The sequence below is a fragment of the Sus scrofa genome, chromosome 18, assembly GCF_054392235.1.
Source record: "Sus scrofa isolate SSC_HxYL_T2T_F1_AM1 chromosome 18, Sscrofa_HxYL_maternal_Yorkshire_Landrace_v2.0, whole genome shotgun sequence".
NCBI lineage: Eukaryota > Metazoa > Chordata > Mammalia > Artiodactyla > Suidae > Sus > Sus scrofa.
In genome coordinates, this window is record NC_139400.1 from 58,116,780 (window position 1) to 58,140,038 (window position 23,259).

The 23,259-nt window shown below is 54.8% G+C and overlaps 1 protein-coding gene across 14 annotated transcripts in view; it reads left to right on the top strand.

The window, feature by feature from the left end:
- Window positions 1-23,259, top strand: part of TNS3 (tensin 3) — a 232,623-nt gene that overhangs the window by 190,758 nt on the left and 18,606 nt on the right. For all 14 annotated transcript variants that reach the window (XM_021079356.2, XM_085005686.1, XM_021079358.2 and 11 more), the window contains 4 exons: window positions 13,253-13,424; window positions 14,787-15,424; window positions 16,319-16,405; window positions 20,540-20,671. In XM_021079356.2, the coding sequence (XP_020935015.2) occupies window positions 13,253-13,424; window positions 14,787-15,424; window positions 16,319-16,405; window positions 20,540-20,671 (1,029 nt within the window). The remainder of the gene's footprint in view (window positions 1-13,252; window positions 13,425-14,786; window positions 15,425-16,318; window positions 16,406-20,539; window positions 20,672-23,259) is intronic.

Below are 23,259 nucleotides of genomic sequence, written 5' to 3' on the forward strand. Positions count from 1 at the left end.
TCCTGGGAGCGCCTTCCGCCGGCCCCCACTTCCCGGGCCGGCCGTGGACTGACCGGTGCCCTGCGGTGCCAGGTAAGCGGCTGCGCTGCGTCCCAGCTCCGCGCTGCCTCTGGCCACGTCTCCAGGCGACGCTGAAACCTGATCTCTGGGGCGGTGGGGGAGGGGAGGAGGGGAGTGGAAGGAGGTGGGCTGCGGGGTCCGGGGCCAGGAAGCCCGGAGGATGGGGCTTGGGAGGAGGGTGGCTCTTCCCAGTGTCCCCCGTCACTTGACAGCCCTCAGGTCCTAAGGCTGCGGAACAAAACGCCCCTGTCCTGGAGCCTGGAGGGCTCCTCCTTCCAAAAGAAAGCCATGCTTTGTCTTTGCGGAGACTCACTGGGGCAGAGGAAAGCCTGGTTTACAGATGTGCGGCTTTCCGGAGCCGGGGCTACTTCCCAGCACAGCACATTCTTTTGCTGCAACCAAGAAAGCCCGCCTGCCCAGTTCCAGGGCTGTCCCATGCACCCCCGGAGTCCCCCTTGAGTGACCTCGGGCTGCCCCAAGGACGGAGGGACCCCTGGGGCTGCACCTAGGTGCTACTGCTTCTTAGGAAAGTGGTGCTTTTACTAAATGCTTCAAGCCAGCCTGAGGAGCAACGTTGGGGTTTCAGAATGAGTTTTGCTGTTGTCCCATCTTCTGCTGGAGCAATCAGAGGGAAGGTTTGAGTCCAGGACTTTAAAACGAGACACACCCCGAAATCACCCGCTCACCGTATTACTGGAGCCTCTAGAGGGAAGAGCATCTGGGTCTGCCTCTTACCTCTGAACCCACCCCCAGTGGCAGGGGCCCGGCGGGGCGCCTGGATCACCGCGGCTGCCCGGGGGCATCTTTGCCCCTAGGATTCCGCTGCTGTTCTGCATTCTGCTAACCCTGGGCCGACTCAGCGCTGTGTGTGTCTTGGCTGCAAGGGTGGGGGCTGTTAGGAGGGGGAGGAACAGTGGCTCTAAGAGAGGCAAGCCCAGACCCGTGGGGGGTCCGCCCGCTCATTCTTTCCAGCCTGAAAGTCTCCTGTGTTCTCTCTTCCAGGATTGGGGGATCTCTCCGCAGTAGAGTGGGAGACAATGTCTGTTCACATGTTTCCTGTCGTTAGAATGCAATATATACATCATAGTAATTTTCCATGAATCCCATATGTGTGTCCGTCTATGAGAAATTATTTGGTTAGAGTGGAAATACTTTTTTAACTCCAAGGGTGAATTTAAGTGCGTTTTTGGTCCATTTACATCAGGGGAGAGAGGTTTTTTCTCTCTGCTGGTGATGGTGGCTGATAAATCCTGGGAGCCAGCTTCCAGGTGGGGCTCCCTGCAGGCCCTCTTTGCAAGGGGTGGCCTCAGTCCCAGGGCTATGCCCAGATGCCCCAGGCCTTCTCCACACTTGGGAGCTCCCACAGCAGGCCCCTCCATCTTTCAGCATCTCCCTTTCCTCATCCATAACATAGGAGTCATCATTTGCACAAAGAAACCTTTTTATGAGGGTAAATCAGGTGATGCCTGCAGGGAGTTCCCGTGGTGACTCAGCAGGTTACAAACCTGACTGGTATCCATGAGGATGCCGGTTCGATCCCTGGCCTTGCTCAGTGGGTTAAGGATCTGGCATTGACGTGAGCTGTGGTGTAAGTCACAGATGCAGCTCATCTGGTGTGGCTGTGGCGTGGGCCGGCAGCTGCAGCTCTGATTTGTCCCCTAGCCTGGGAACCTCCAAATGCCACAGGTGCGGCCCCAAAAAGAAAAGAAAAAAAAAAAGATGACGCCTGCCTGTGGCTTAGCACTCAACCCAGAGCAGCTATTATTCTGATTTCCATTATTGTTCCCTTTGCAAAGAAGATGGATATGTGTGCTCTACCCAGGCTTTTAAAACATCTTTTGAGAAATCTGTGCTTTAGGAGTCATGGACATGCAGATGCGCGCCTGCGGCACTGCTCTGAAAGCAGTGGCGCTTGGGCGGCGCTGGGTTTCACGATTGGCTTAGGAGGCCAGCAGTTGGCACATCAAGGACCGACCGTGTATCAACAATCCTCCGACTGTTGCTCACTGTGCCTTTCCTCCTACCCATCAGTTTCCCCTCCCTGTATTTTGAGAAAATAATAAAATGAGATCCAAAGGCAGTAGCCGCTCAGCTGCATTGGAATCAGTTTGGGTGGCGACAGGGGTTGTGTGTGTGGCTGATGGGTGTTAAGTGGCATTGTGGAGCCTGGTCTCCTGCCGTCCGTTTGGGATGGCTTAGGAGCCCCGGGTCCCACTCACTTTGCAAAAGGCCCCCAGAGATGGTCTCTTCTCCAGGCATTTTCTTGTGACTTAAAGGTAGCCTCAGAGTTCCCTGGTGGCCTAGGCGGTTAAGAATTTGGTGTTGTTGGAGTTCCCGTCATGGCACAGTGGTTAACGAAACTGACTAGGAACCATGAGGTTGCAGGTTCGATCCCTGCCCTTGCTCAGTGGGTTAAGGATCTGGTGTTGCTGTGAGCTGTGGTGTAGGTTGCAGACGTGGCTTGGATCCCGTGTTGCTGTGGCTCTGGTGTAGGCCGGCGGCTACAGCTCCAATTGGACCCCTAGCCTGGGAACCTCCATGTGCCGCAGGAGCGGCCCTAGAAAAGGCAAAAAAAAAAAAAAAGAATTTGGTGTTGTCACTGTGGTGGCTGCAGTGACTGCTGGGGTGTGGGTTTGATCCCTGGACCTGGGACCTTCCGCATGCCTCGAAGGTGGCCAAGAAAAAAAGGTGTGTGTATTGGGGGGGGGGGAGGGCTTTAACCGAATCAGAGTTTACGGAGGAGCTGGGGTCTGGACTCCCTTTCACAGGCCGCAGTCCTGTTTCCTCGTTCGGTCCCATCATCTCCTATTCTGTAGACAGACGTTTAAAACATGGATGAAGAAGTTAGAGATCCAGTTCAGCTTCCAGTTCTGCCGCTAAATACCAGGGAACTTTTGTCCTGGAGCGGTGTCCTTTGATACCTGATCCGCGGTGAGCCTCAGGGAGCACACGTCAGAGGTCTCCACAGAAAAGACCGGGGGCGGCCAGGTGGGCGAGGGAGAGGACAGCCAGGTAAAGCTTTCACACTCAGGGCGGGAGCCAGCGGAATGTGGTGGAAGGACTCGGGTAGGTATAATCAAGACTCAGCGGGGTGGAGAACCCGAGAATCACTGGGACAGCCAGCTTTCTGGCATGACTGCGTGCACAGAGAGAAGCTTCTAGAAGGCCATGGGTCTCCTTGACAGCTCTGAGAAGGTGAGAGGGCAGGGTTTCCCCCAGGAGAAGATTTGGTCCTGGAAGGGGCGGGGTTGTGGGTAGAGCAGACCTGATGTCACCCAGGGCCCTGTCCCTCTGCCTCAGGGCACATGCCTTGAGGAGCTCCCGTGGGTTCCCCGTTGTCCTGCAGGTTCACGGTCTGGTTCTTGGTGTGATGAGACGGTTTTAGGTTTTCTCCTGGACTTTTTTGATGTTATGTTGTGAGCCCTGCATGCGGTTTCCTCTGGTCTTGTTTTTTGGCAGCGCTCCTGTCCAGGTGTAGCTCCAGGGCCACGTGGACATTTAGGTGTTTAGATGCATCTTCCAGCCAGCCCTGCCGACACAGGGGGAGACAGCGCCCCTGTCCGCTCTCACCATTGTCCTTGATCCTGAGGCTCGGTGGGGAGGTACCTGGCTCATTTTCCCCTGGTGGGGAAATGGGGGGCACCTCCTGTGAGGTGGGTGTGATACGAAGATCAGCTTTCCACTGGGCCTCGCTAAACCCATGGTGGAGCCAGGGGCGGGGGTCCGGTGGCTGTTTGGTCTGCGGAACAGGACAGGTATTGCCAAAAAGCTCTCCTGCTGTTAGGCCGCTCTTGGGTTTGTCTGTCTGTTTGGTTTGAGTTGTTTGCTTAGCTGAGCAGGCTTTTCCAGGAGCTGTTGTTGTTGTCTGATGGTTCTGGGATCTATGGGAAGCAGGCAATAACCGGGGAACTCGCCACGGTGTCCTTCCTCACCTGCCCAGGTGCCCAGGTCCTTCTTGCTGCCACAGTTCTGGTGCCTGTGGTGGTGTGCGGTCCGGGGTGGTAGCTGTCAATGCCAGGCCAGGGGAGGGACGAGGCTACTCCATCTTGGCCAGAACCGCAAGGTCCCAATCTTACTATTTTTAGCATTGCTCATTTGGCAAACATCTCTGCACAAATACCCGCTGTGTGCCGAGCACCTGGAAACCAGGGCTAAGCAGGTACAAGTCCCCACTGCAGGAACTTCACCAGCTGGTTGAGGAAGTCATCCAGAGACGCCCGAAACATCCAGGAGACATGAAGTGAGGGAGGAAGAGGCATTCCTTAGAAGGCCTTGGCTTGGGACAGTGTCCCGCTTCCTGGAGCAGGTGGGGGTGAGGTAGCGCACGCACGGAGTTTTCTCATAAAATGATAACAATCAAAGACTGCTGAGGGATCTGCTGAGGAAAGAAGCGGAGGCACATTCCAAAGGCCACAGCCCCAGCAGGAAAGCAGGCCTTTCTGGAAGACACAGAGCCTCACCTTTCATCTCCGGGATAGGACGTGGGAGTGGCGCCCTGGTGTCATCGTGTGGAGTGGCCATGACTCCTGATAACAAGCCCTCCCAGCTCTCTGGAAGGGACACCATCGGCTCACGGACCTGCAGGGTCAGCAGCCGCATGGACCCGGCTCCCTGGGACTGTAGAGACCTGGCCCTTTGGACCTGGCCCTCAGTGCCACATCCTCTGGGAGGGATCCGTGTCCCCCTGGGAAGATGCCGGCAGCTCTAGCTTAAAATATGTAGCAGCTCCGTGTAAGGCTGCGAAAGCGTGTGTTAGCTGAGAGGACTGGCGGCCAGGTGGGAGCAGCCCCAGTGTCCATTCTCAGGTGAAGGGATAAACAGTGTGATCCAGCCGTATAGTGGAATATTATACAGCCTTAAAAAGGAAGGCACGTCTTAGGCATGTGACACATGGATGACCCTTGAGCAAAGAAGCCAGACGCGAAAGCACAAGTACTGTATGATTCTACTTATATGAAGTGCTTACAGGGATCAGATTTACAGAGACTGAAAGCGGGATGGTGGGAGCCAGGACTGGGTGCAGGGCAGCGGGGGGTGGGGGAATGCAGAGTTGGTGTGTAGTGGGGACAGAGTTTCAGTTTTGCAGGATGACGAGCGTTCTGGAGGTGGTTGGTGCTGATGGTGTCACAGCACGTGAGTTGTACCTAGTGCCTCTGAACTGCACGCTGAAAACTGGTGAAAAGAGTAAAAGGTAGTTTGTATGTTTCACCTCGGTCTTTTTAAGGAAGGGGACGGAAGCGAGTTTTGCAGAGGGTGGTTCTGGCTCCTGTTTGGTGTCAGGGGACTTCATTCCCCTGATGTGTAGGCTCCCTCAGCCATGGGTTCTGGGGGGTCTTAGGTGTCCTCGGGACCCTCCCGCCCCAATGCCATCCTTCCTTAAAGGCTAGCGGGAAAGAAAGAAGGAGCTTATTTTCTTGCGAGCTCCCAGCAAAGCCCATTTTTGAAACATGCTCATTCTTCATAGGTTGCTAAGAGCCCTCGTTAGTCACTTGAGAAACTGGCCTTGCTTAGGGCATCCCTGGAGTAGAAACTGCTTTGGAAAGTCTCATTGTGAAGAAAAACCGTTTCTACATTAGAATTCCCTACACAATACCAACTAAATGGGGGCAAGTGTGTTTTCTTTCCAGCATGTTTGAAGCAAAACCTCTGAACAAAAATGGGGCATCTTCAAAGAATCAGAAGAAACAAAGTCCTAATTGTAATAAGCTATTGTATCTGCGTTTTCTGGTTCTTCTGTGTAATTGAGGAAAAGGACCACGGTGGCATCATTTTTTTTATTCTTTATTCTAATTGACAGCATCATTTTTTGAAAGGGATAATTTGAGTTTGGATAAGAACTTCACAGAAGGTCCCCCGTCTCTGACTGGATGGGGCCCTGGCTGTCCTGCTGTGTGGGGCACTCCTGGCTCTGTCAGGGGTGAGAATGCTTCTAGAAGAGAGAGTCCGTCCTTGGGAGGGCACTCCTGGTACTTACTGAAAATGGTGACCTAACCCATAGAACACATTCATATGATGTGATTTTTTTTATTATTCTTTATTTTTTTAAAATCTTTTTATGGAGATTCCATACAGCTCTGGGTCGAATCAGAGCTGTAGCTGTCGGCCTCCACCACAGCCACAGCAACTCGGGATCCACTGCAGTTCATGGCAACATCAGATCCTTAACCCACTGAGCGAGGCCAGGGCTCGAACCTGCATCCTTAAGGATACTAGTCGGGTTCGTTATCGCTGAGCCACGATGGGAACTCCATATGAGGTGATTTTGACTTAAGGGCTTACAAGAGGGGTGTACACGAGGCCAGGAAACTGTACATCTCTGTCTTTGGGGACCGTCGATCCTTTCCTACTGTTTGTAGGGTGTCTGTGAGGCCAGAGAAGAAGAACTTTGATTTTCATCAAGAACATCTACCGTAACTTTGCTTTTCAGTCTTTCAGGGTTTTACGCTACTTAATTGTCATTATATCTGGCTGCCTGTCCGTCTTCCCCTGGCTTTCAAGAGGGCTGGTTAAATGCTCTGTTGTTTATGGACAAATAACAGAAGAATTATAAGATATGGGTTCCCTTAAAAAATATTACTGTTGAGCTTCCCAAAATAATACTTTAAATTTAGATCTAGACAGAGAAAAAGGACTGTTTGGGAGTTCCCGTTGTGGCTCAGCAGGTTAAGGACCGAATGTGATCTCTGTGAGGGTGTGCGTTCGATCCCTGGCCTCACTCAGTGGGTTAGGGATCTAGCATTGCTTCAAGCTGTGGTGTAGGCCAGCAGCTGCAGCTCTGATTTGACCGACCCCTGGCCCAGGAACTTCCATATGCCACAGGTGCGGCCTTAAAAAAAAAGAAAAAAAAAAAGGTCGATTTTACCTCTGAACTATTTTATGTACACCTTGTGGTACCCATAAAGCAAAACTCAAGAGCTGAAATGAGACGTTAAAAGGGGAGACAGCAAATGGCCATAGATGGAAACCAGCAACTTACAAAGGGAAGCAGAGATGGAGGAAGGGACACAAGAGAGGAAATGGAGGGAAGAGGAAATGGAGACAGTAGAGGGTAACTTTAGAGCGAAACAGACCCTGGAAATCATCTTCTCTGGTCCTAATTGATGGGCTTCCGAGGATGAAGAGCCTGAGGTCCCAGAGGCTGAGAGTGTGTTGGGTGGTCCATGACTTGCGGCAGAACCCAGACTCGAACTCGGAGAGCTTGTGCACCCCCTTCCTGGCAGCTCCCAGTTTCACAGCTAGAAATAGAGTGAAAGAGACGAAAGAGTTCCGTTTTGTGGAACTCTCTCATATGCTGGCGAAGGAAGCTTCCCGGTTGATGACATCATCCCCCGATGTCACCCGGACGGAGGGATGGAGATAGAGAGAGATTCGTGATAGGAAATAGAGAGAAATAGCTACAACATGAAAGACAGGGAGAAGGAGGATTGATGGATGAACGGTGACTAGATGGATAAAAAGATTACAGATATGGGAGTTCCCGTCGTGGCGCAGTGGTTAATGAATCCGACTAGGAACCATGAGGTTGCGGGTTTGATCCCTGCCCTTGCTCAGTGGGTAAAGGATCCGGCGTTGCTGTGAGCTGTGGTGTAGGTTATGGACGCGGCTCGGATCCCGCATTGCTGTGGCCCTGGCATAGGCCAGTGGCTACAGCTCCGATTACACCCCTAGCCTAGGAACCTCCATATGCCGAGGGAGCAGCGGGAGAGGCCCAAGAAATGGCAAAAAAAAAGATTACAGATATGGATATTCTCATGCACTTCTAAAAGTTTACTGTGAGTCTGCCTGTTGATTGTGGGTCAGAGGTTGAGACTGACCTTTTAGGTAGTGAAATAAATTACTCAAGAGGCTTCGCTTCCCTAGGCAAGTGTGATCTTGACCTCAGCTAAATTTGTGTTTCATTAAAGGTCCTATAACAGATTTTATGGCAGTTTATCCTCATTAAGAGTAAGTCATATATGAACAAATGATTTGTATGCATTTGTAAGATGTTTTATGTAACTAAGACAGGAAAATGTTGATTTTTTTTTTTAAACGTTGCGTGCCCTGACTTTTGTTAGTTTAGGTAGTGGTTCCTGCATCTTGCGGGGATGAACGTTGACGTTCAGGCCCCTCCTTCACCTTTTCTGCCTGGCCTGTCCCTCCACGGGTCGGTCTCAGCCTCCGGGCGGGAGGCACCAGGGTCTGGAGGACAGTGAGCCGGAGCCCGGCCTGCGAGCAGAGCTGGCTCCCTTTCTTCCTGTTACCTTCCATGTGATGTAAATAGTAGCAAGCAGAGAGCAAATGTTACCCAGCTTCCCACAGACCCTCCTGCAGCGGCCCCAGCGAGAATATAAAAATAGACCGTTTGGCAAAGCGCCCACGAGCCTGTCTCACCCTGTTCTGGGTACATACAGGAAGTGCTGGAAGGGGAAGCCGAGGGCAGCCCCCAGGGAGAGGCCAGCTCCCTCCTTCCAGCGCTCAGCTCCAGGGTACCAGCTGCACAGGGAACACCAGGAAGTGGGGGGGGGGTCGCATTTCCAGACACTGAAGGTCCGGCCCCTTCGGGGTGTCGGCAGGAAGGGAGGTGTGAGGACGCCGGAGGAGGAGCAGACCTGCCCCTCTGCCTGGAGGCTGCCAGGGACCTAACGGAGGCCCAGGTCGGGTCAGGCCCCAGGGCTCTGACAGCTCGTGCATGGGGCGTAAGGCAGTGTCCGTGCGACCCTTAGCTGCCCTCCCCGCCACACCGTGGACACATCCCCAGGGGGCCGTGGGCCAGAGTCTGGCTTCCCCGGAGCCCTTCGAGTAGTTGATGGAGGAGGGATATGCTCTCTTGGGTGTCAGGAGCCAAGGACAGCGCTCACGGGCAGGCAGCTGGGGGCCAGGTCTGCACGGTGCCTGCAGCCCAGCCCTGGCAGACCGCAGACTCACCCTCATCTGCTCCAGAGCCGTCACTGCACCCTGAGCCGCCTCCTGGCTCCAGAGCTGAGAAGACAGCGCCTGGCCCACTGCCTGGGGCCCACGGGCAGTCGTCCTTTTGGCAGTTTCACCAGTCGTTTAACTTTGCAGATGTGCGAGTTGAACAAAAAACCAGCCAGGACACCTCTGCTTGCTCTTAGGGCACTGCTCTTAGGACGTGCACGTTCTAGAAATGGGGCAGATCCCACAGAAGGGTCTGCAGTCTGCAGCTTTGACTCAGGCAACTGGTGCCTCCGGCTGTGCTTGGGCTCTGATTTCAGGGTCCTTCCCTGGCCGTGTGGGGCTCCAGTTCTTATGTCTCTAGATTCCCAGTGCGGACAGTGGGCAGCACCCCTCTGCTCGGGGAAGGGTGCACCCTCATTGCCCATGAGGCCCCACTCCTAGTGCTTGTTGCATCTCTGGGACATGGAGGAGCCAGGAAGCCAATGCCTTCCACTCCGAGGTCCTCGGCGGCCCCCCTGAGGGGGTGAAGTCCTGTGCCCGGGGCAGGGAGTGATCTGACCAGAGGGCACACAACCCCGTGCATGCCCCAGAGTTGGCTCGAACAGAGTTAGGAACAAAGCCGCTTTGATGGGAAGCACTGCGCTTGCTGTTTTCTGGAACAGGCAATGTGGTAACGACACAAAGCGGGGTCTGATTCCCCTCGGCCTCTTCTCCCGTGGTGGGAATGTTGGCTGTGCGTGTGGTGTGGGATCCCGGAGATGGCTGCAGCCCTGACGTGCAGCCCGTGTCCCTGCGTGGGGACCACGGGGGCAGCCTGGGTAACTGAGACCCGACCCTGCAAGCAGATGCTGCGTGCGCGCCCAGTGCCACGGTCTCTCACACGTGGCCTGTGAAATGTTCAAATAACCCTAAAGTGGCTGCGCTAGACTTGATAGATAAACTGGTTTTCTGATTCCCAGAGTTCAGTGCTGCTCCTCGACGTGGGATCTGGGGGCCGGTGGGTGCCCCTGTCCTCCCTCTCCTCGGGCCAGCCCCCTGAACTGTATTTCCACACTGCGCCCTGGACTTTGTCCTTAGCCTCTGCGCCTCAGCCACCTCATTCATCACTTCATGGCACGGCTGACCTGAAGCTCCCACCAGCTGCCAGCTCAGTGGTGGGTCAGCAGTGAAGGGGGCGGGGGTTGAGGGTGGTTCCTGCCTTGTGAGCACAGAGCTAGCAAATGCCACTTCCTCCAGGAAGCCTTCCACTCTCTCCAAACAGAAATGATTCTGCCTGCAGGTCTCTGGCTGCACCTCACATGTTCTTCAATGAGCTGCTAAGTCGAGCCTCCTCTTTTAGACAGAATGCTTCCTTGGAAGGCAGGATCAGCCAGGTGCTTGCTTTCCCACAGCCTCCAGCACCCGGCTGACGGGTAGCTGGTGCTCAGCAGGTACATCTGAAATGGAGAATGAGGGAGTTCCTGTTGTGGCTCAGCAGGAACGAACTCGGCTACGAACCATGAGGATGCAGATTTGACCCCTGGCCTCCATCTGTGGGTCGGGGATCTGGCGTTGCCATGAGCTGTGGTGTAGGTTGCAGTGCAGCTCGGATCCTCCATTGCTGTGGCTGTGGTGTAGGCTGGCAGCTGTCGCTCCAATTTGACCCCTAGCCTGGGAACTTCCATATGCCACAGGTGCAGCCCTAAAAAGCAAAAAAGTGAAATAAATACAGAAATAAATAAAGCGAAAATGAGTTCAAGCAGGCATCACTGAAGATTTAATTACTGGGAAGAGCAGTGCGGGTGCAGCAGGATGTCTGAAGCCTGCATCGTTGTTTTTCTATCCCAGCCTCAATCGAGGGGACTGAAGGGTGGCTTTTGAAGACCATCTGGCTGATTAATGAATTCCCCATTACCCAACATTTCCTGCAGAACATTTACTGTGGGTGGGGTGACTGTGTCTGCTCTAGGAATGGCTGGGTGAGTCCCAGTAGGACACACGCACCCAGGTTTGTTGGGACGCTGACACTGACCAAGCCTAGCCCCGGGTGGTGCCTGAGCATTTGCAGCAGGAGGTGGAAGGCAGTGCCTGTCCCCAGGGGCTTACAGTGTGGTTTGTACAAATAGAACAACAGCGCTGGGTTTCTCTATAACTTCTCAAAAAAGTTAATACTGAGTTTGGCTCCCACTCTCCTCCCCAAATGGACAGATGCTATGTTTAAACTTGACTTTCATAAATTTTCCTATTAAGGGACTACATGTACTTTTCTTTTTACTTATCCTGCCTAGATTTCATGGACTTAAAAAAAAAGGGCAGGAGTTCCTGCCGCGGCTCAGCGGAAACAAATCTGACTAGTGTCCATGAGGACACAGGTTCGATTCCTGGCCCCCGCTCAGTGGGTTGAGGATCTGGTGTAGGTCTCAGATGCAGCTCTGATCTGGCGTTGCTATGGCTGTGGTGTAGACCAGTGGCTACAGCTCCAATTCAACCACTAGCCTGGGAATCTCCATATTTTGTTGGGTGAGACCCTAAAAAGACAAAAAAAAAAAAAAAAAAAAAGACTTAAATTTTGAAAAAAAGCAAACAAACCTGTGGCTTGATTTCTTTAGTCTCTTCTAGGAAATTCTCAGTAAATATCTTTTCCAGTTTTGCTTCTGCCTCCTTCAGTTTCCCTACCAATTGGTCTCCAGTTGCGTATGCATTAGAATTTTTATCATGTCCTATGTGTCTGTCTTCTCTTTTTTCGTATTTTCCATTCTTTTGCGTCTCGGTGCTTGCTATGTATTTTCTTCTGACTTAGTTCTGCCATGTCTAACCTGCTGATAAAATCACTGACCTCATGCTTAATTGCATTAATTTTATTTTGGAGTTCCAGGATTTCCAGTTGATTGTTCTTAGCAGACTCCAGTTCTCTGTTTCTCTCTGTTCTTAGTTGTTCTGAAACATTTTCAGTTTAGTTATTTCAAAGTCTTTTAACTCCAGTATTTGTTTTAGCTGTTGGTGGGTTTTGTTTTGTTTTTTCTGTCTTTTCATTTCTTTGTTTTGTTACCTGGCATGCTTGATTGTTTTTTTTTAATTAAATATCTGATATTGTATCCAAAAATTATAGACAGATGGGTTGATGGTTGGATAGAGGAATAGGATGGATGGGGGGCTGGGTAGTTGTCAGATGAGTAGATGGATAGATGGATGGGCAGACAGAGGCAGCCATTGGAGGGTGGTTTAATTCCCCAGAGGGCATATGATTGACTCTCGGGCAGACCATTTAGACCAGTTAGGGCCAGTTTGGTTTTGGTGCTCATCTTCCTAGGCTGTAGCCTTTAGGGGCTTACCTGGGACCTTGGCAGTGTTTACAAGGTTCTCTCTTCTTAGCTAAGTGCCTTGAATTCCTAGGTTTTGTTTCTTTCAGACCCCACCGCGGACCTGCCAAAATCCCAGCTCTTATCTTTTGGCTTCCCAGCTGCTGCTTCTGTCTTGGTTACCAGGCAAAAATCCCTGGGTAGCTCTGGACTTAATCTGTGGGTTTGGGGTTCCTGCTGTGGTGCAGTAGGTTAAGAATCCGGCTGTAGTGGCTCAGGTTGCTGCGGAGGTGTGAGTTCCATCCCCGGCCCGGCGCAGTGGGTTAAAGGATCTGGCATTGCTGCGGCCTTGGCATAGGTTGCAGCTGCAGCTCAGATTCAATCCCTGGCCTGGGAACTTCCACAGGCCTTGGGTGCCTGTGTCGGAAGGGATGGCGACGGTGGTCGGAAAGCAGGATGGGCATCTGCTCAGTGGAGCGTGTGAAGTCCCCTGGGCATGCAGGTGCCAGACAGGCTGGTTTTCCTGGTGCTCGGCTTCTTATTCTGGGCCTCTCGGGGCTGGGGACACCACGGGCAGGGCCGTGTCACCCAAAAGCTCGAGGCCCAGCCTGGGGCACAAAGGGAGGTCAAGGGCCCACCCAGCCTATAGCCCCTGGGCTGGCACCTTATGGAAAACGGCCCTTTTCCGTGGGGGCGTCCTGCTGGTTTGCACAGATGCCTTGTCCTTTAAAGTGGGACATGGCTTACTTCGTCATCGTGCAAGTCAGTCAGGGTACGTGGGTCCCCAGGCGGTGACCCTGGGCTCCGTCCCTTTCCGTTGTAAACAAGCTCACTCACCGACCATCATCAGCAACGTGGGGGAAGCCGCGCCAGGGGACAGGTTTGGGGTTTCTCCTCTTGGAAACATGCCAGGCAAGGAGCAGCTGTGCTGGGAGGGACGGGGTCACTGTCTCCTGCCGCAGAGAACGTCACAAGTGACACTGTTCCTTACGGTCTGCCCGTGTTTCTTGCTCCAGAACCACGAGGCTGCCCTGAGGTTCTTGGTCACTCTGCGGGGATGTCAGAGAGCCCCGCTGGACCCAAACCCGCGATGCTCCGGGCCGACATGCCCGCGGCGCCCTGCTTCCAGCGGGCGTTCACGTCCTCCTGCACGATTTCTGGCAACAGCTCCGGCCAGCGGAGGGAGAGGTAAGGTGGGCCTTTGAGCCCAACCCAGGCTGCTCGGATAGACGCCAGCGCGAGCAGGGTGGAGGGGAGGCGGGCGCCCTCCTCCACGTGACACCAGGCTGCCTTGTGGATTGACAGCCGTCACGCTTCAAAGATGTAGTCAAGGGAGTTCCCAGGTGGCCTAGCGGTCAAGGACCTGGCATTGTCACGGCAGTGGTGTGGGTTCCATCCCTGTGGGTGTGGCCAAAAAAAAAAAAAATGCAGTCAAAACAAAAACTCCTGAGAGGTGACATTCTCTCTTAGCAGGCAGAGCGCTCAAGGAGCACCCTGCGTGTGGTTGGGGCACAGTGGCGGGTTAAGGACCAGCATCCGTGAAGGCGTTGTCCGAGCTGAGGCTGGAAAGCGGGGTGCAGCGGCCAGGCCAGGAGGGGACCTGCCTGGGGCTGCAGATTAGGGGGCTGGTGAGGGTGGGCGGGACTGCAGGACATGGAATTTGTGCAGGTGTTCAGGAAAGTACAGGGGGTGCAGGAACGCCCCCTCGATGGGATTGGGGAAACAGGAAGGAGGGGGCCCGGGACAGAGAGAGATGTCCGATTCTCCTTCGCAGAGGACTGCCAGGGGACCATTGCAGATGCTCAGGGGAGGAGTCATCACTGAGTGTTTCACGTGTGGGCACATTGCTTTACAGTTGCCAGCCTTAATTCCCCCTCCTTTCTCTTTACAAAAAAAGCGGGACATCTCTCATCAGGGCTCGGCATCACCCACAGGCAGATACGTGTTTGCTCGTGGAATATATGTGTTAGCTGGCTTCCTATATTTCTAAATATGACATAATTTCCAATATTCTTAATAGTGGAATTTCCAATTTCATAGCTTCTCACTGGCATCCGCAATCAGCGGGTTGTACCAGCAAGCCCTTGCTGAAAACTGTCAGGCACTGAGTTGGGCATCGAGGGAAGAGGAAGAAGGGGAGGCAGTTTCAGTAGACGTATGGTTGATGTGCACGTGGAGGCACGAGAGGGCGGGACACCGCTGGTCCCTGGGCACACGTGGCTCTGGGCTGGGAGGGCTTCAGAGGGACGCAGCCGAGCCTCATCCTGGGGAGAAGAGGCCACTTGGCCAGGTGAAGCACGAGGAGGGCAGAGGCACAGCAGGCTGTGCAGGTGGGTTGGGCTGGTCCCCGAGGCTGTGCCTGAGCGTCTGGGGGTGAAAAGTCAAGTGGGAGGGTGGCAGGGCTTGGATTCTGATCTTGGGGGTACAGGCCACGCTCCAGGGGAGCCCCAGCACCCAGCCTCCGGGTCCCCTTCTTCGCCCTGTGGGAACCGTGGCTCATTCCCAGGCAGCCCCCTGGACTTCTTCTCTGGTGGTTTGTCTTTTGAACAGCCCTTCCTCGGCCGAGCACCAGTGGGTGGAGAGCAGCCCCAAGTCCACGCTGGCCCTGCTGGGGGGCAGCCGGCCTGCAGGGAGCCTCCTCGGCGCCAGCGAGTTCTCCGGGCCTGGCAAGGACGGCCCTGGGCGGCCCCCCTTCCCGCCTGCCGAGCTCCAGACGTCCTTCCACGGCCACGAGCTGTCCCTGGTGGAGCCGCCCGAAGCCCTGGGCCCCCCGAGCAGCCAGGCCTTCCTGAGCTTCAGCACGGCCCCCTCGGGAGGTGGCCTCGCCCCCAGGGAGGATTCTGGGGCCTTGCTGGCCAATTCCCACGGGGCGTCCCCCGCCCCCGGCCCCCCGCGGACAGCAGCTGAGGCCACCGACAATGGCTTCCTGTCCCACAACTTTCTCACGGTGGCGCCTGGACACAGCGGCCACCACAGCCCGGTCCTGCAGGGCCCGGGGATGACCCTGCCCGGGCAGCCGCCCCTTCCCGAGAAGAAGCGGGCCTCGGAGGGAGACCGTTCCTTCGGCTCTGTCTCCCCGTCCTCCAGCGGCTTCTCCAGCCCTCACAGCGGGAGCACCATGAGCATCCCTTTCCCCAACGTCCTCCCGGACTTTTCCAAGGCTGCAGAGGCAGCTGCACCGTCCCCAGGTAGGTGCGTCTCCGCCGCGGGAGGCTCTCCTCCTGCACCCGGGAGGGAGGGCCCTGGCCTTCTGGCCCGGCTGCCCTGTGAGCACCAGCGCCAGTGCTGGGCTGAGCACCTTGAAAGACGAATCCGGAGCTTTCAAGGGGTCCTTTCCATCTCAGAGCATCTCTGCTCTTCTAGCCCAGAGCAAAGTACCGATCCAGAGCCGCTGCTTAATTCACCCTGGGCTCCTGTGTACCACCTTAGATACAGTCCGGCAGCAGAAAATGCAGACATCTGAGTGGTGGTTTTCCCCTTTCACTTGGGATCAGTGTTGTCTGAAAGTCACCTTAAACAAATTGAAAGAATGCATTCGAGGTGTTCCCATCGTGGCTCAGCGGAAATGAATCTCACTAGCATCCATGAGGACCCAGGTTCAATCCCTGGCCTTGCTCAGTAGGTTAAGCATCCGGCACTGCCGTGAGCTGTGGGGTAGGTCGCAGACACGGCTCAGATCCGGCGTTGCTGTGGCTGTGGTGTAGGCTGGTGGCTACAGCTCCGATTGGACCCCTAGCCCGGGAACCTCCATATGCCGCAGATGTGGCCCTAAAAAAAAAAAAAAAGAATACATTTGGAATTCAATTATGCGATGTTTCCAGTGCAGAGGGAATAAGAGACAGTGACAGGAGTAAAACCACATCAGCTCTGCTCGCGTGCCCGCCGTCTCCGGCTGCGGGTTGTTGGAGTGTCCTGCTGTCTTCGTGTTTTGCGTTGTGAAGCAGCCACGCCCTGTGCCCCGTGGTTACCGAGAGTGCTTCTCCCTTTAAGCAGGGGGCCTTTGCACTTCTAGGTCCCTCGAGGTGACAGGTTGCAGTAAGATACGCCCTTCATGGTTCCTGGTTTTAAATTCTGTTTTGTAGATCATTCAGGTGACAAGCACGTGTCCGTGAACTTCGTCCAAGACACATCCAAGTTCTGGTACAAGGCGGATATCTCCAGAGAGCAAGGTGTGCCGGTGGGACGAGGGCTGGGCCACCCGGAGGCGGGAACAGGGTGGGCATGTTGGGGCCGCCTGCGCTTCATGACCTGCCCTGGGGGGGTGGGTTGGGGGGGGGGAGGCTATAAGTTTTTACTGTAAAGGCTCGGTTCTGACAATGGAGTGGGTCATGGTTGTTCCATTGGGTGGGGTGTACCTTCTGGCGGCTTCCACCAGCCGAGGTCTGGCTAGTGTTGCCTGTAGGTTATAACAAGACGGCGTCATGGGCCCCCAGTGGCAGGGATGGGGGGATGGGGGAGGGAGAGGCGTTTCTCTAACGCATTGATGTCCCAGCCAGTGTCCACATCGGGATGACAAGCACCCAAGGATTGGACCTGGTGGGCTTAGCCCAGTGTCTCACGTCCAGATCAGCAAAAATGAGAAATCATTAACGTTTTTGAGCAGCTAAGTCATATGTCACTTTTTACCAGAATGCAAAGGGGATAGGCGGCCCAGAGGGAGGCCGGCCAGGCGCTGGAGGGGTGGTCCCACTGGGGGCAGCCAGCACTCACTCCAGCAGAATGCATGGGGTCCGTGAGAATGTGCTGGCCCTGCTCACGGGAGCCCCTGTCCTCCCTCGAGGCCACAGCAGGGCTGCCCTCAGGCTTATCCCTCCCAGAGGCTGGCGTGGGACTGGCGGGGAGGCTGGCAAACGCTGGCCAGGGTGCTCAGAAAGGAGGTGCCCCAGGGGCTCTGGCGGTGGGTGCAGCGCTGAGAAGGGGGTGGTGTGGCCTCAAGGGGCAAGACGAGTCGGCGTGCAGCCCACGCGGCCGCTCTGTGCCGCAGTCTCAGCTCGGGAGGGAACATCACAGCCACTCTCCTGGGAAGTGTTGTGTCTCCAAAACGCCTGCACGCAAACAGTGAAGTGGCTGGGAACCAGCACGGTGCAACGTCCACCGACAGCCTTCTACTCAATTAAGCAGATTGGAAGAATGGCAAGAATGTGCCTTTCTTCCACTGAGCTCAATGGACCCACTGTCATTTCGAAGTGGGGGTGGGGGAGTCAGAGGCTGGGGGTGCTTCTGAGGCCCTGAATTGTCCTTTGTGCCTGGGCCGCTCACCACGTTTCAGGGCCCTGTTGTGGCCAAACGCTCCGTTCTCGTCCCCTCCCTGCTCTGGTCGCCAGAATCCGCATGATTGTGCCTCTTAGCTCCAGCGCCTCTGCACCTCACCCAACCCCACAGACTCTAAGAAGGGCTTGTTGAGGGCTCTGTTCTAGAATGTTCTGAGCGGGCCCGCCTACACTAGTGGCACAGCCTTTCAGAGCTGAGTGAGGGCTGTGCTGGGCTGCCCCCGTCTCTGAACAGCCAGGCTCCCGCTTCCAGGCTTGGTTGGAGTGCGCCAGGCGGTCCTGCAGGCCGGGATGACAAAGCCTGCCTTGTGGGGTTTCGGGGAGAGGCCCGGGTGGAGGGCACCTCCCCTGCTGGCACCTGGTGGCTGCACAGTGGGCGGCAGGCGTTACTGTTGTCATTGGCCTAATCTTAGCCACACATTTAAAAATATTTCTTTGGGGTGGACCCCATCTCAAAATAGCTACTATGTGCACTGGGCGTTGATTTTTCCAGTTGGGACTCCAGAAACGTAACTTCCTCTATTTTCTAGACGTTTCGTGTAGAGAACACCTACACAGACGAATGTTCTGTTGGTGTGCCAGCTTCTGCAGATGGAAGATAGCCATGCGTGGGTTTTGTTGTAACTGCTGGAATGTGCCTTTTTCTGGAAAAGCTGTAGCGAGATTTCAGGGAGATGCAGGAAAGAAAAAAAAAAACAAACCAAAACCTCTATTCTCTTTGGGGGCACAGTTGTGCACCTGTTCCTATGGCAAGGTTAATTCCTTGGGATGTTTTATTTTACGTGAACATAGGAATCCCACTGCAGTGCAGCAGATTAAGGATTGGCATGGTCACTGCAGTGGCTGAGGTCGCTGCTGTGTTGAGGGTTCAGTCCCTGGCCCGGGAACTTCCGCATGCCATGGGTGCAGTTAAAAAAAAAAAAAAAGAGTGAACATGAAAGTACCAGGAGGAAAGGGGCTCTCGAGTAAAGCAGGAATGAAGTATGGTTGTTCCAGCCATGCTCAGGCCTCTACTCTCACCATCCGTGAGAGCGCCAGCTGCAGGGAGAGGGGTGACAAGGATGTGGCCGCTGGCCACTGCAGCTGGCAGCCCTGGCTTTGCCCCACGAGGGGGGTGTCCTGTGCTTGTCCTCATGGCCGCAGCACAGGCTCACGTCTGTCGCAGAAAGCAGTGAGCCCACTGTGGTCCTCAGAGCCCCCTCTGCTGTGCTGAGAGCCTGGCTCCCTTGCACCCAGGCGGCCCACGTTCTGGGATGGGGTCTGGGAGGGGAGAATGGGCTGGAGCAGACCCAGCCTTTCCTCTGCTGCTCAGCAGTCTGCCGCCTGCAAGCCTGGGGCCCTCTTTCCACCACAGTGAAGGGAAACTGTGACTTACAAAGAAAAAGCTCTGGTTAGTGGTTCACAATAAAAAAATGGTAATGTCTATAAGTGATCTTGCCCCTACTAAAAAAAAAAAAAAAAAAAAAAAAAATACACGTTACGCCCCTAAATTTAGAAAACACGCTGAGACAAATCCCCCCACGTCCAGGATGTGGGCCTGGGGGCCCTGCTTCCACCCCACCCCAGCCATCATCTGGGGCCTTGGATTGCCGGAGCAGCAGGTGAGGGAGGCTGGCTCGCCCTGCACCAGGTCAGGCTTGCACCTGCCCAGCATCCCGTCAAACCCGCTCCCAGGCAGGAGTGCTGTGTTCCTCTCCCTCCCTCCCTGCGTGCAGTTTACGAGCTCCTGCCTCATGGCTTTGTCCTGGCTCCGGGCAGTGCCCTGAAAATTGTATAGAAGAAACCAGTTGTTTTGCCCTGCAGCCAAGCCAGCATCATGCTGGAAGGTTGGGCTGGAGTCGGGGTGCCCAAGGGACCTCGGACAGAGGACTCCCTGAGGTTATCTTCTAAGGCGTGACGCGGGGCTTCCTGCCACTCCTGGGTTTATGTCCAGGCTCCTGAAGTTCTCCGGACGGAGCCTTGGGCTATATAGAAAGCTTGCATTTCCATGGCTGAAATTGTGTATTACTTTATCCTTTAAACCCCTGGTTTTCTCGTCATAAAAGGTACATGTCTATAAAAAAAATTCTGAGATGCTTTCCAGTGACTAGGAAAAAGTCTTGCGGATGTCTGGGCAGCATCACTAGCTTGAGGTTACTCGCACCCCCACCCATTCCTCTTTCTTCCCATGTTGTGAGCATGGGACCTGGGGGGCCAGACTTGGAGCAGGAAGCGGCGGCTGTTCCTTTTAAGCAGCAAGTCGTGCTAAATGCCTCCCAGCCTTCCCTCGGGCAGGTGGGAGGTACAGTGCCAGGCCCAGCTGTGGCCTGACGGACAGTGATGGCCACATCAGAAAGGAGGGCTCTGTCCCTTTCAGGCTGGAAACAGTGGGCCACAATGGCTGCATCTGCCTGGGAGCCGCCGGCTGGAAAGCCACCTACGGCCGCATTTTTGCCATCCCCTGGGGCAAATCTGGGAATCTGTATTAAACATTTAGTAACGTTTTGGGTACATCCACAGTCTGCAGAAAGTATGACTGGAAATCTCTTTCCTTCCATTGAAAGTTGAGACTGCACTTTCTAAAATTTCTAAGAAAAAAGGCCAGTTAGAGGACTGGCTGCCCCTTGGTCCACACCCCCCACTTCCTGCTTGGCCACACTGTGTGTCTTGGGAGCTGGTCTGGGCAGCGATGCCCCTGGGGCTTCAAGTTTCCTGCACTGTCAGGTCAGAGTCCTCACTGGAACCTTCCAGGTGCTGCAGGGTTCACAGGAGCCCGTGTGAAAAGCCACACCTCTGTGATCTAAAGGGATGGGCCCCCTGACCCCTGCATCCTTATGGTCAGGCCCCCACAAAACCTTGGGCATCACAGAGACCTCCCCAAGGGCCCCCCAACTGCACAGACAGGAGGGCCTCTGCTTTGTTCTGTGCCACTGTGCCACTGCCCTCCAGCTGAGAAGGGACCCGGGTTGCAGGAGAGACCATTGCCACTGCCCTAAGGGGAGAGGCCGCGGTCCCCCTGGCGGACACTCATGTCTCTCTGCTCTCCTCCCCCAGCCATCGCCATGCTGAAGGACAAGGAGCCTGGGTCCTTCATCGTCAGGGACAGCCACTCCTTCCGAGGCGCCTACGGCCTGGCCATGAAAGTGGCCACACCCCCGCCTTCCGTCTTGCAGCTGAACAAGAAAGGTGGGTCCGGCCGGCTCCGCTCAGCCACGTGACTATCAGGGCACTTGGGCTGGTGGGATGGTGGGTGACCCGGACAGCATTCATGGATTTTCTTCTTAGTGTTTATGTTTTTGGGTAGACGTTAGGAAGTACTCTGTTGACTTCAAAAACATGCACAACTTAAAAGTTGAGAATTAAGTGTGATTTGGGGCCAAATGAGGACTAGAGCCCAGGAGGCAGCATTGCAGACAGCTCTGAAATACCGCTCCAGGGAGGTGTGGGGGGAACGTCGTGTATGTGCGATTTTGGTGACAGGGAGGAGGTACGTGCAGCCAGGCATACATTTTACAGAAGGTCACTGCCGGTCATGGGAAGCAGACGTCACCAGGAAGGATTTTAGTGCTTTTCTAGATGCGAGGAGATGCCAGAACTGGGCTCATAAAATCTCGTCCTGAACACATCTCTCTGAAGACCTGTTCTGCCAGGTTTCCCAGAGCACAGAGCGCCTCCTCCTGAGCTCCGCCCTGAGCCCCTTTCAGGGGGTCCAAGGGTTGGCAGCTGCAGTGGCTCGTGGCTCCGTCCGAGGAGAGGCAGATGGCAAGTGCCAGTCCTGGCTCAGGAAGGGAGGTTAATTACTTGTTAATTTTATTTTTTTTATTGCTTTGATGGGTGATCCGTCCCCTTGTGCAGACATCAGGACGTGGGAGCCTCAGATAAGGCTCCCATTTTCAGCCCATCCTCCCCCGCCCCCGCTTACTTCCCTCAGGTGGGCGAAGGTCTGCCATAAATTGCTGTGCGTCTTCTCACTCTTTCTCCAATGCAGGCAGGTGTGCATTTTTCCTTTCTCTTACCTAGAAGGTGGCATCCTTCGTTCACAGTGCTTGCTCCTGCACCCCGTAGAGTGTGTCGATGGATTAGAAGTGAGGCCAGTGTCAGCCTGGAGTCATTGGATTATCCCCCTCAAGGGCACGGCCAAAGCCTTCCTCCCGCTCTGGTCCAGCACTCTGCACAGGTGGCAGATGTTAGCTGAATAATGCGTTCTCCATTCATGTCTTCTTCTTGCTCTTTTTGATGCTCTTTGTTGCGAGCATAATGATGCACAGCAGAGTCTGCAATGCCTGCAGACACGAGTAGGTGGTATCATGGGGCAGATGCGTGTGTACCCAAATGCACTTGACAGCCTCCTGGGGAAGCCCCTCCCTGTGTTTTCCTGCGTGTAGTAAATCCATCACTGTCATTGCTTTTGACTGTCCCAGGGATCCTGGATTTGGCCGTGCAAGCCCTTCCGGCTGGCCCCAGCGCCCTCTGGCATAGCCCCACCAGTCTGTGGGCACCCCAGCTTTCTGAAACAGCAAACGTGTTTGAGGCTGACTTTGTTCCTTCCCCGCTTTGGCCATTTCCCCAAAGGTTCCTGGTTCTCTTTACCGGAAGGTGGCATCCAGAAACCAAGCTCGAGTTGCTGGATCGGCTCTTGGCTATTGGACTGTCGCTGCTTCTCTCTAGGACCAGAGCTGGAGAACGTGTCACTTATAAAATTCCTGAGCTCGTGCTGATACCCCCTGTTCAAATACGGTATCACGAGGTCCCTTTTCTCCTCCTCTCTCAGGGACAAGCTTGGCTCCCAACAAATCAATACCCTCTCTCCCGTAACATACGGCTTCTGATTTATTCTTTTTGCCTTGCTATCTCACCCTGCCCTCTTTGCCCCTCCCACCTCTCATCAACTCTGCGGCAAACTCCAAGCGAAAAGATTCTTTTGCTCTCTTTTCCCCCGAGTGGAGATTGTAGATACAGGAATGTCCGTGGGTCACAGGGCTCTTCCTCGGGCACCTGGGTGCAGCTGGGGGTGCAGATCAGAATAAGCACGGATTCTGAGCCCCTGGTGTTCAAACAAAAGAACCCTCACCTGCTTCATTCCTGCCCCGCACCCAGAACCATCCCCTGGAGGAAATCTCTGCTTAAAGCTCTTCCTGGAGAAAATCACCTGGGACTGAGTTCCCCCTTGAAGCACATGAGGTTTGCTGGTCGAGGGGCCGAGCCTCGGGCCGTGGCCACGGGGTTTTCAGGAAACACAGATGGTCAGTCCGGGCAAAGGGAGAGGTTGTGTGAGGAGATGGGGCGGGGCTGCGTGGAAGCAGGTGACTCAGCCTGGAGCCCAGACCGTGCGTGTCGTTGTGTCTGGCCGCGAAGAAGGAGCAGGCTCTGTGCCCATCGGGGAGAACTTTGGAGAACGAAGCCTTGGAAGTAGGCCCTGAGGTGCCCAGAATCCCTGCAGGAGAAGCTCCACCCAAACTCTCCACTTGCCTTGGGGTGGAGATAGAGGCTTTCGTAGCTCATGAGCTGAGTCGGGCCTGGAGGATGCGGGGCATTTGGAAACACGCTGAGTGATGGTTAGGGCAGAAAAGGGTCTCAGGGCCGGAACCTCTGAGCGTCTGTGGAGACGGGGATCAGTGGGGGGCAGGAGGTGAGTACACTGCAGCTCCCGGCTCCCCCTCAGTTTTGGCTGAAGCTTTTATTTATTTATTTGTTTTGCTTTTTTAGGGCCACACCTGGGGCATATGGAAGTTCCCAGGCTAAGAGTTGAATCGGAGCTGCAGCTGCCTGCCTAC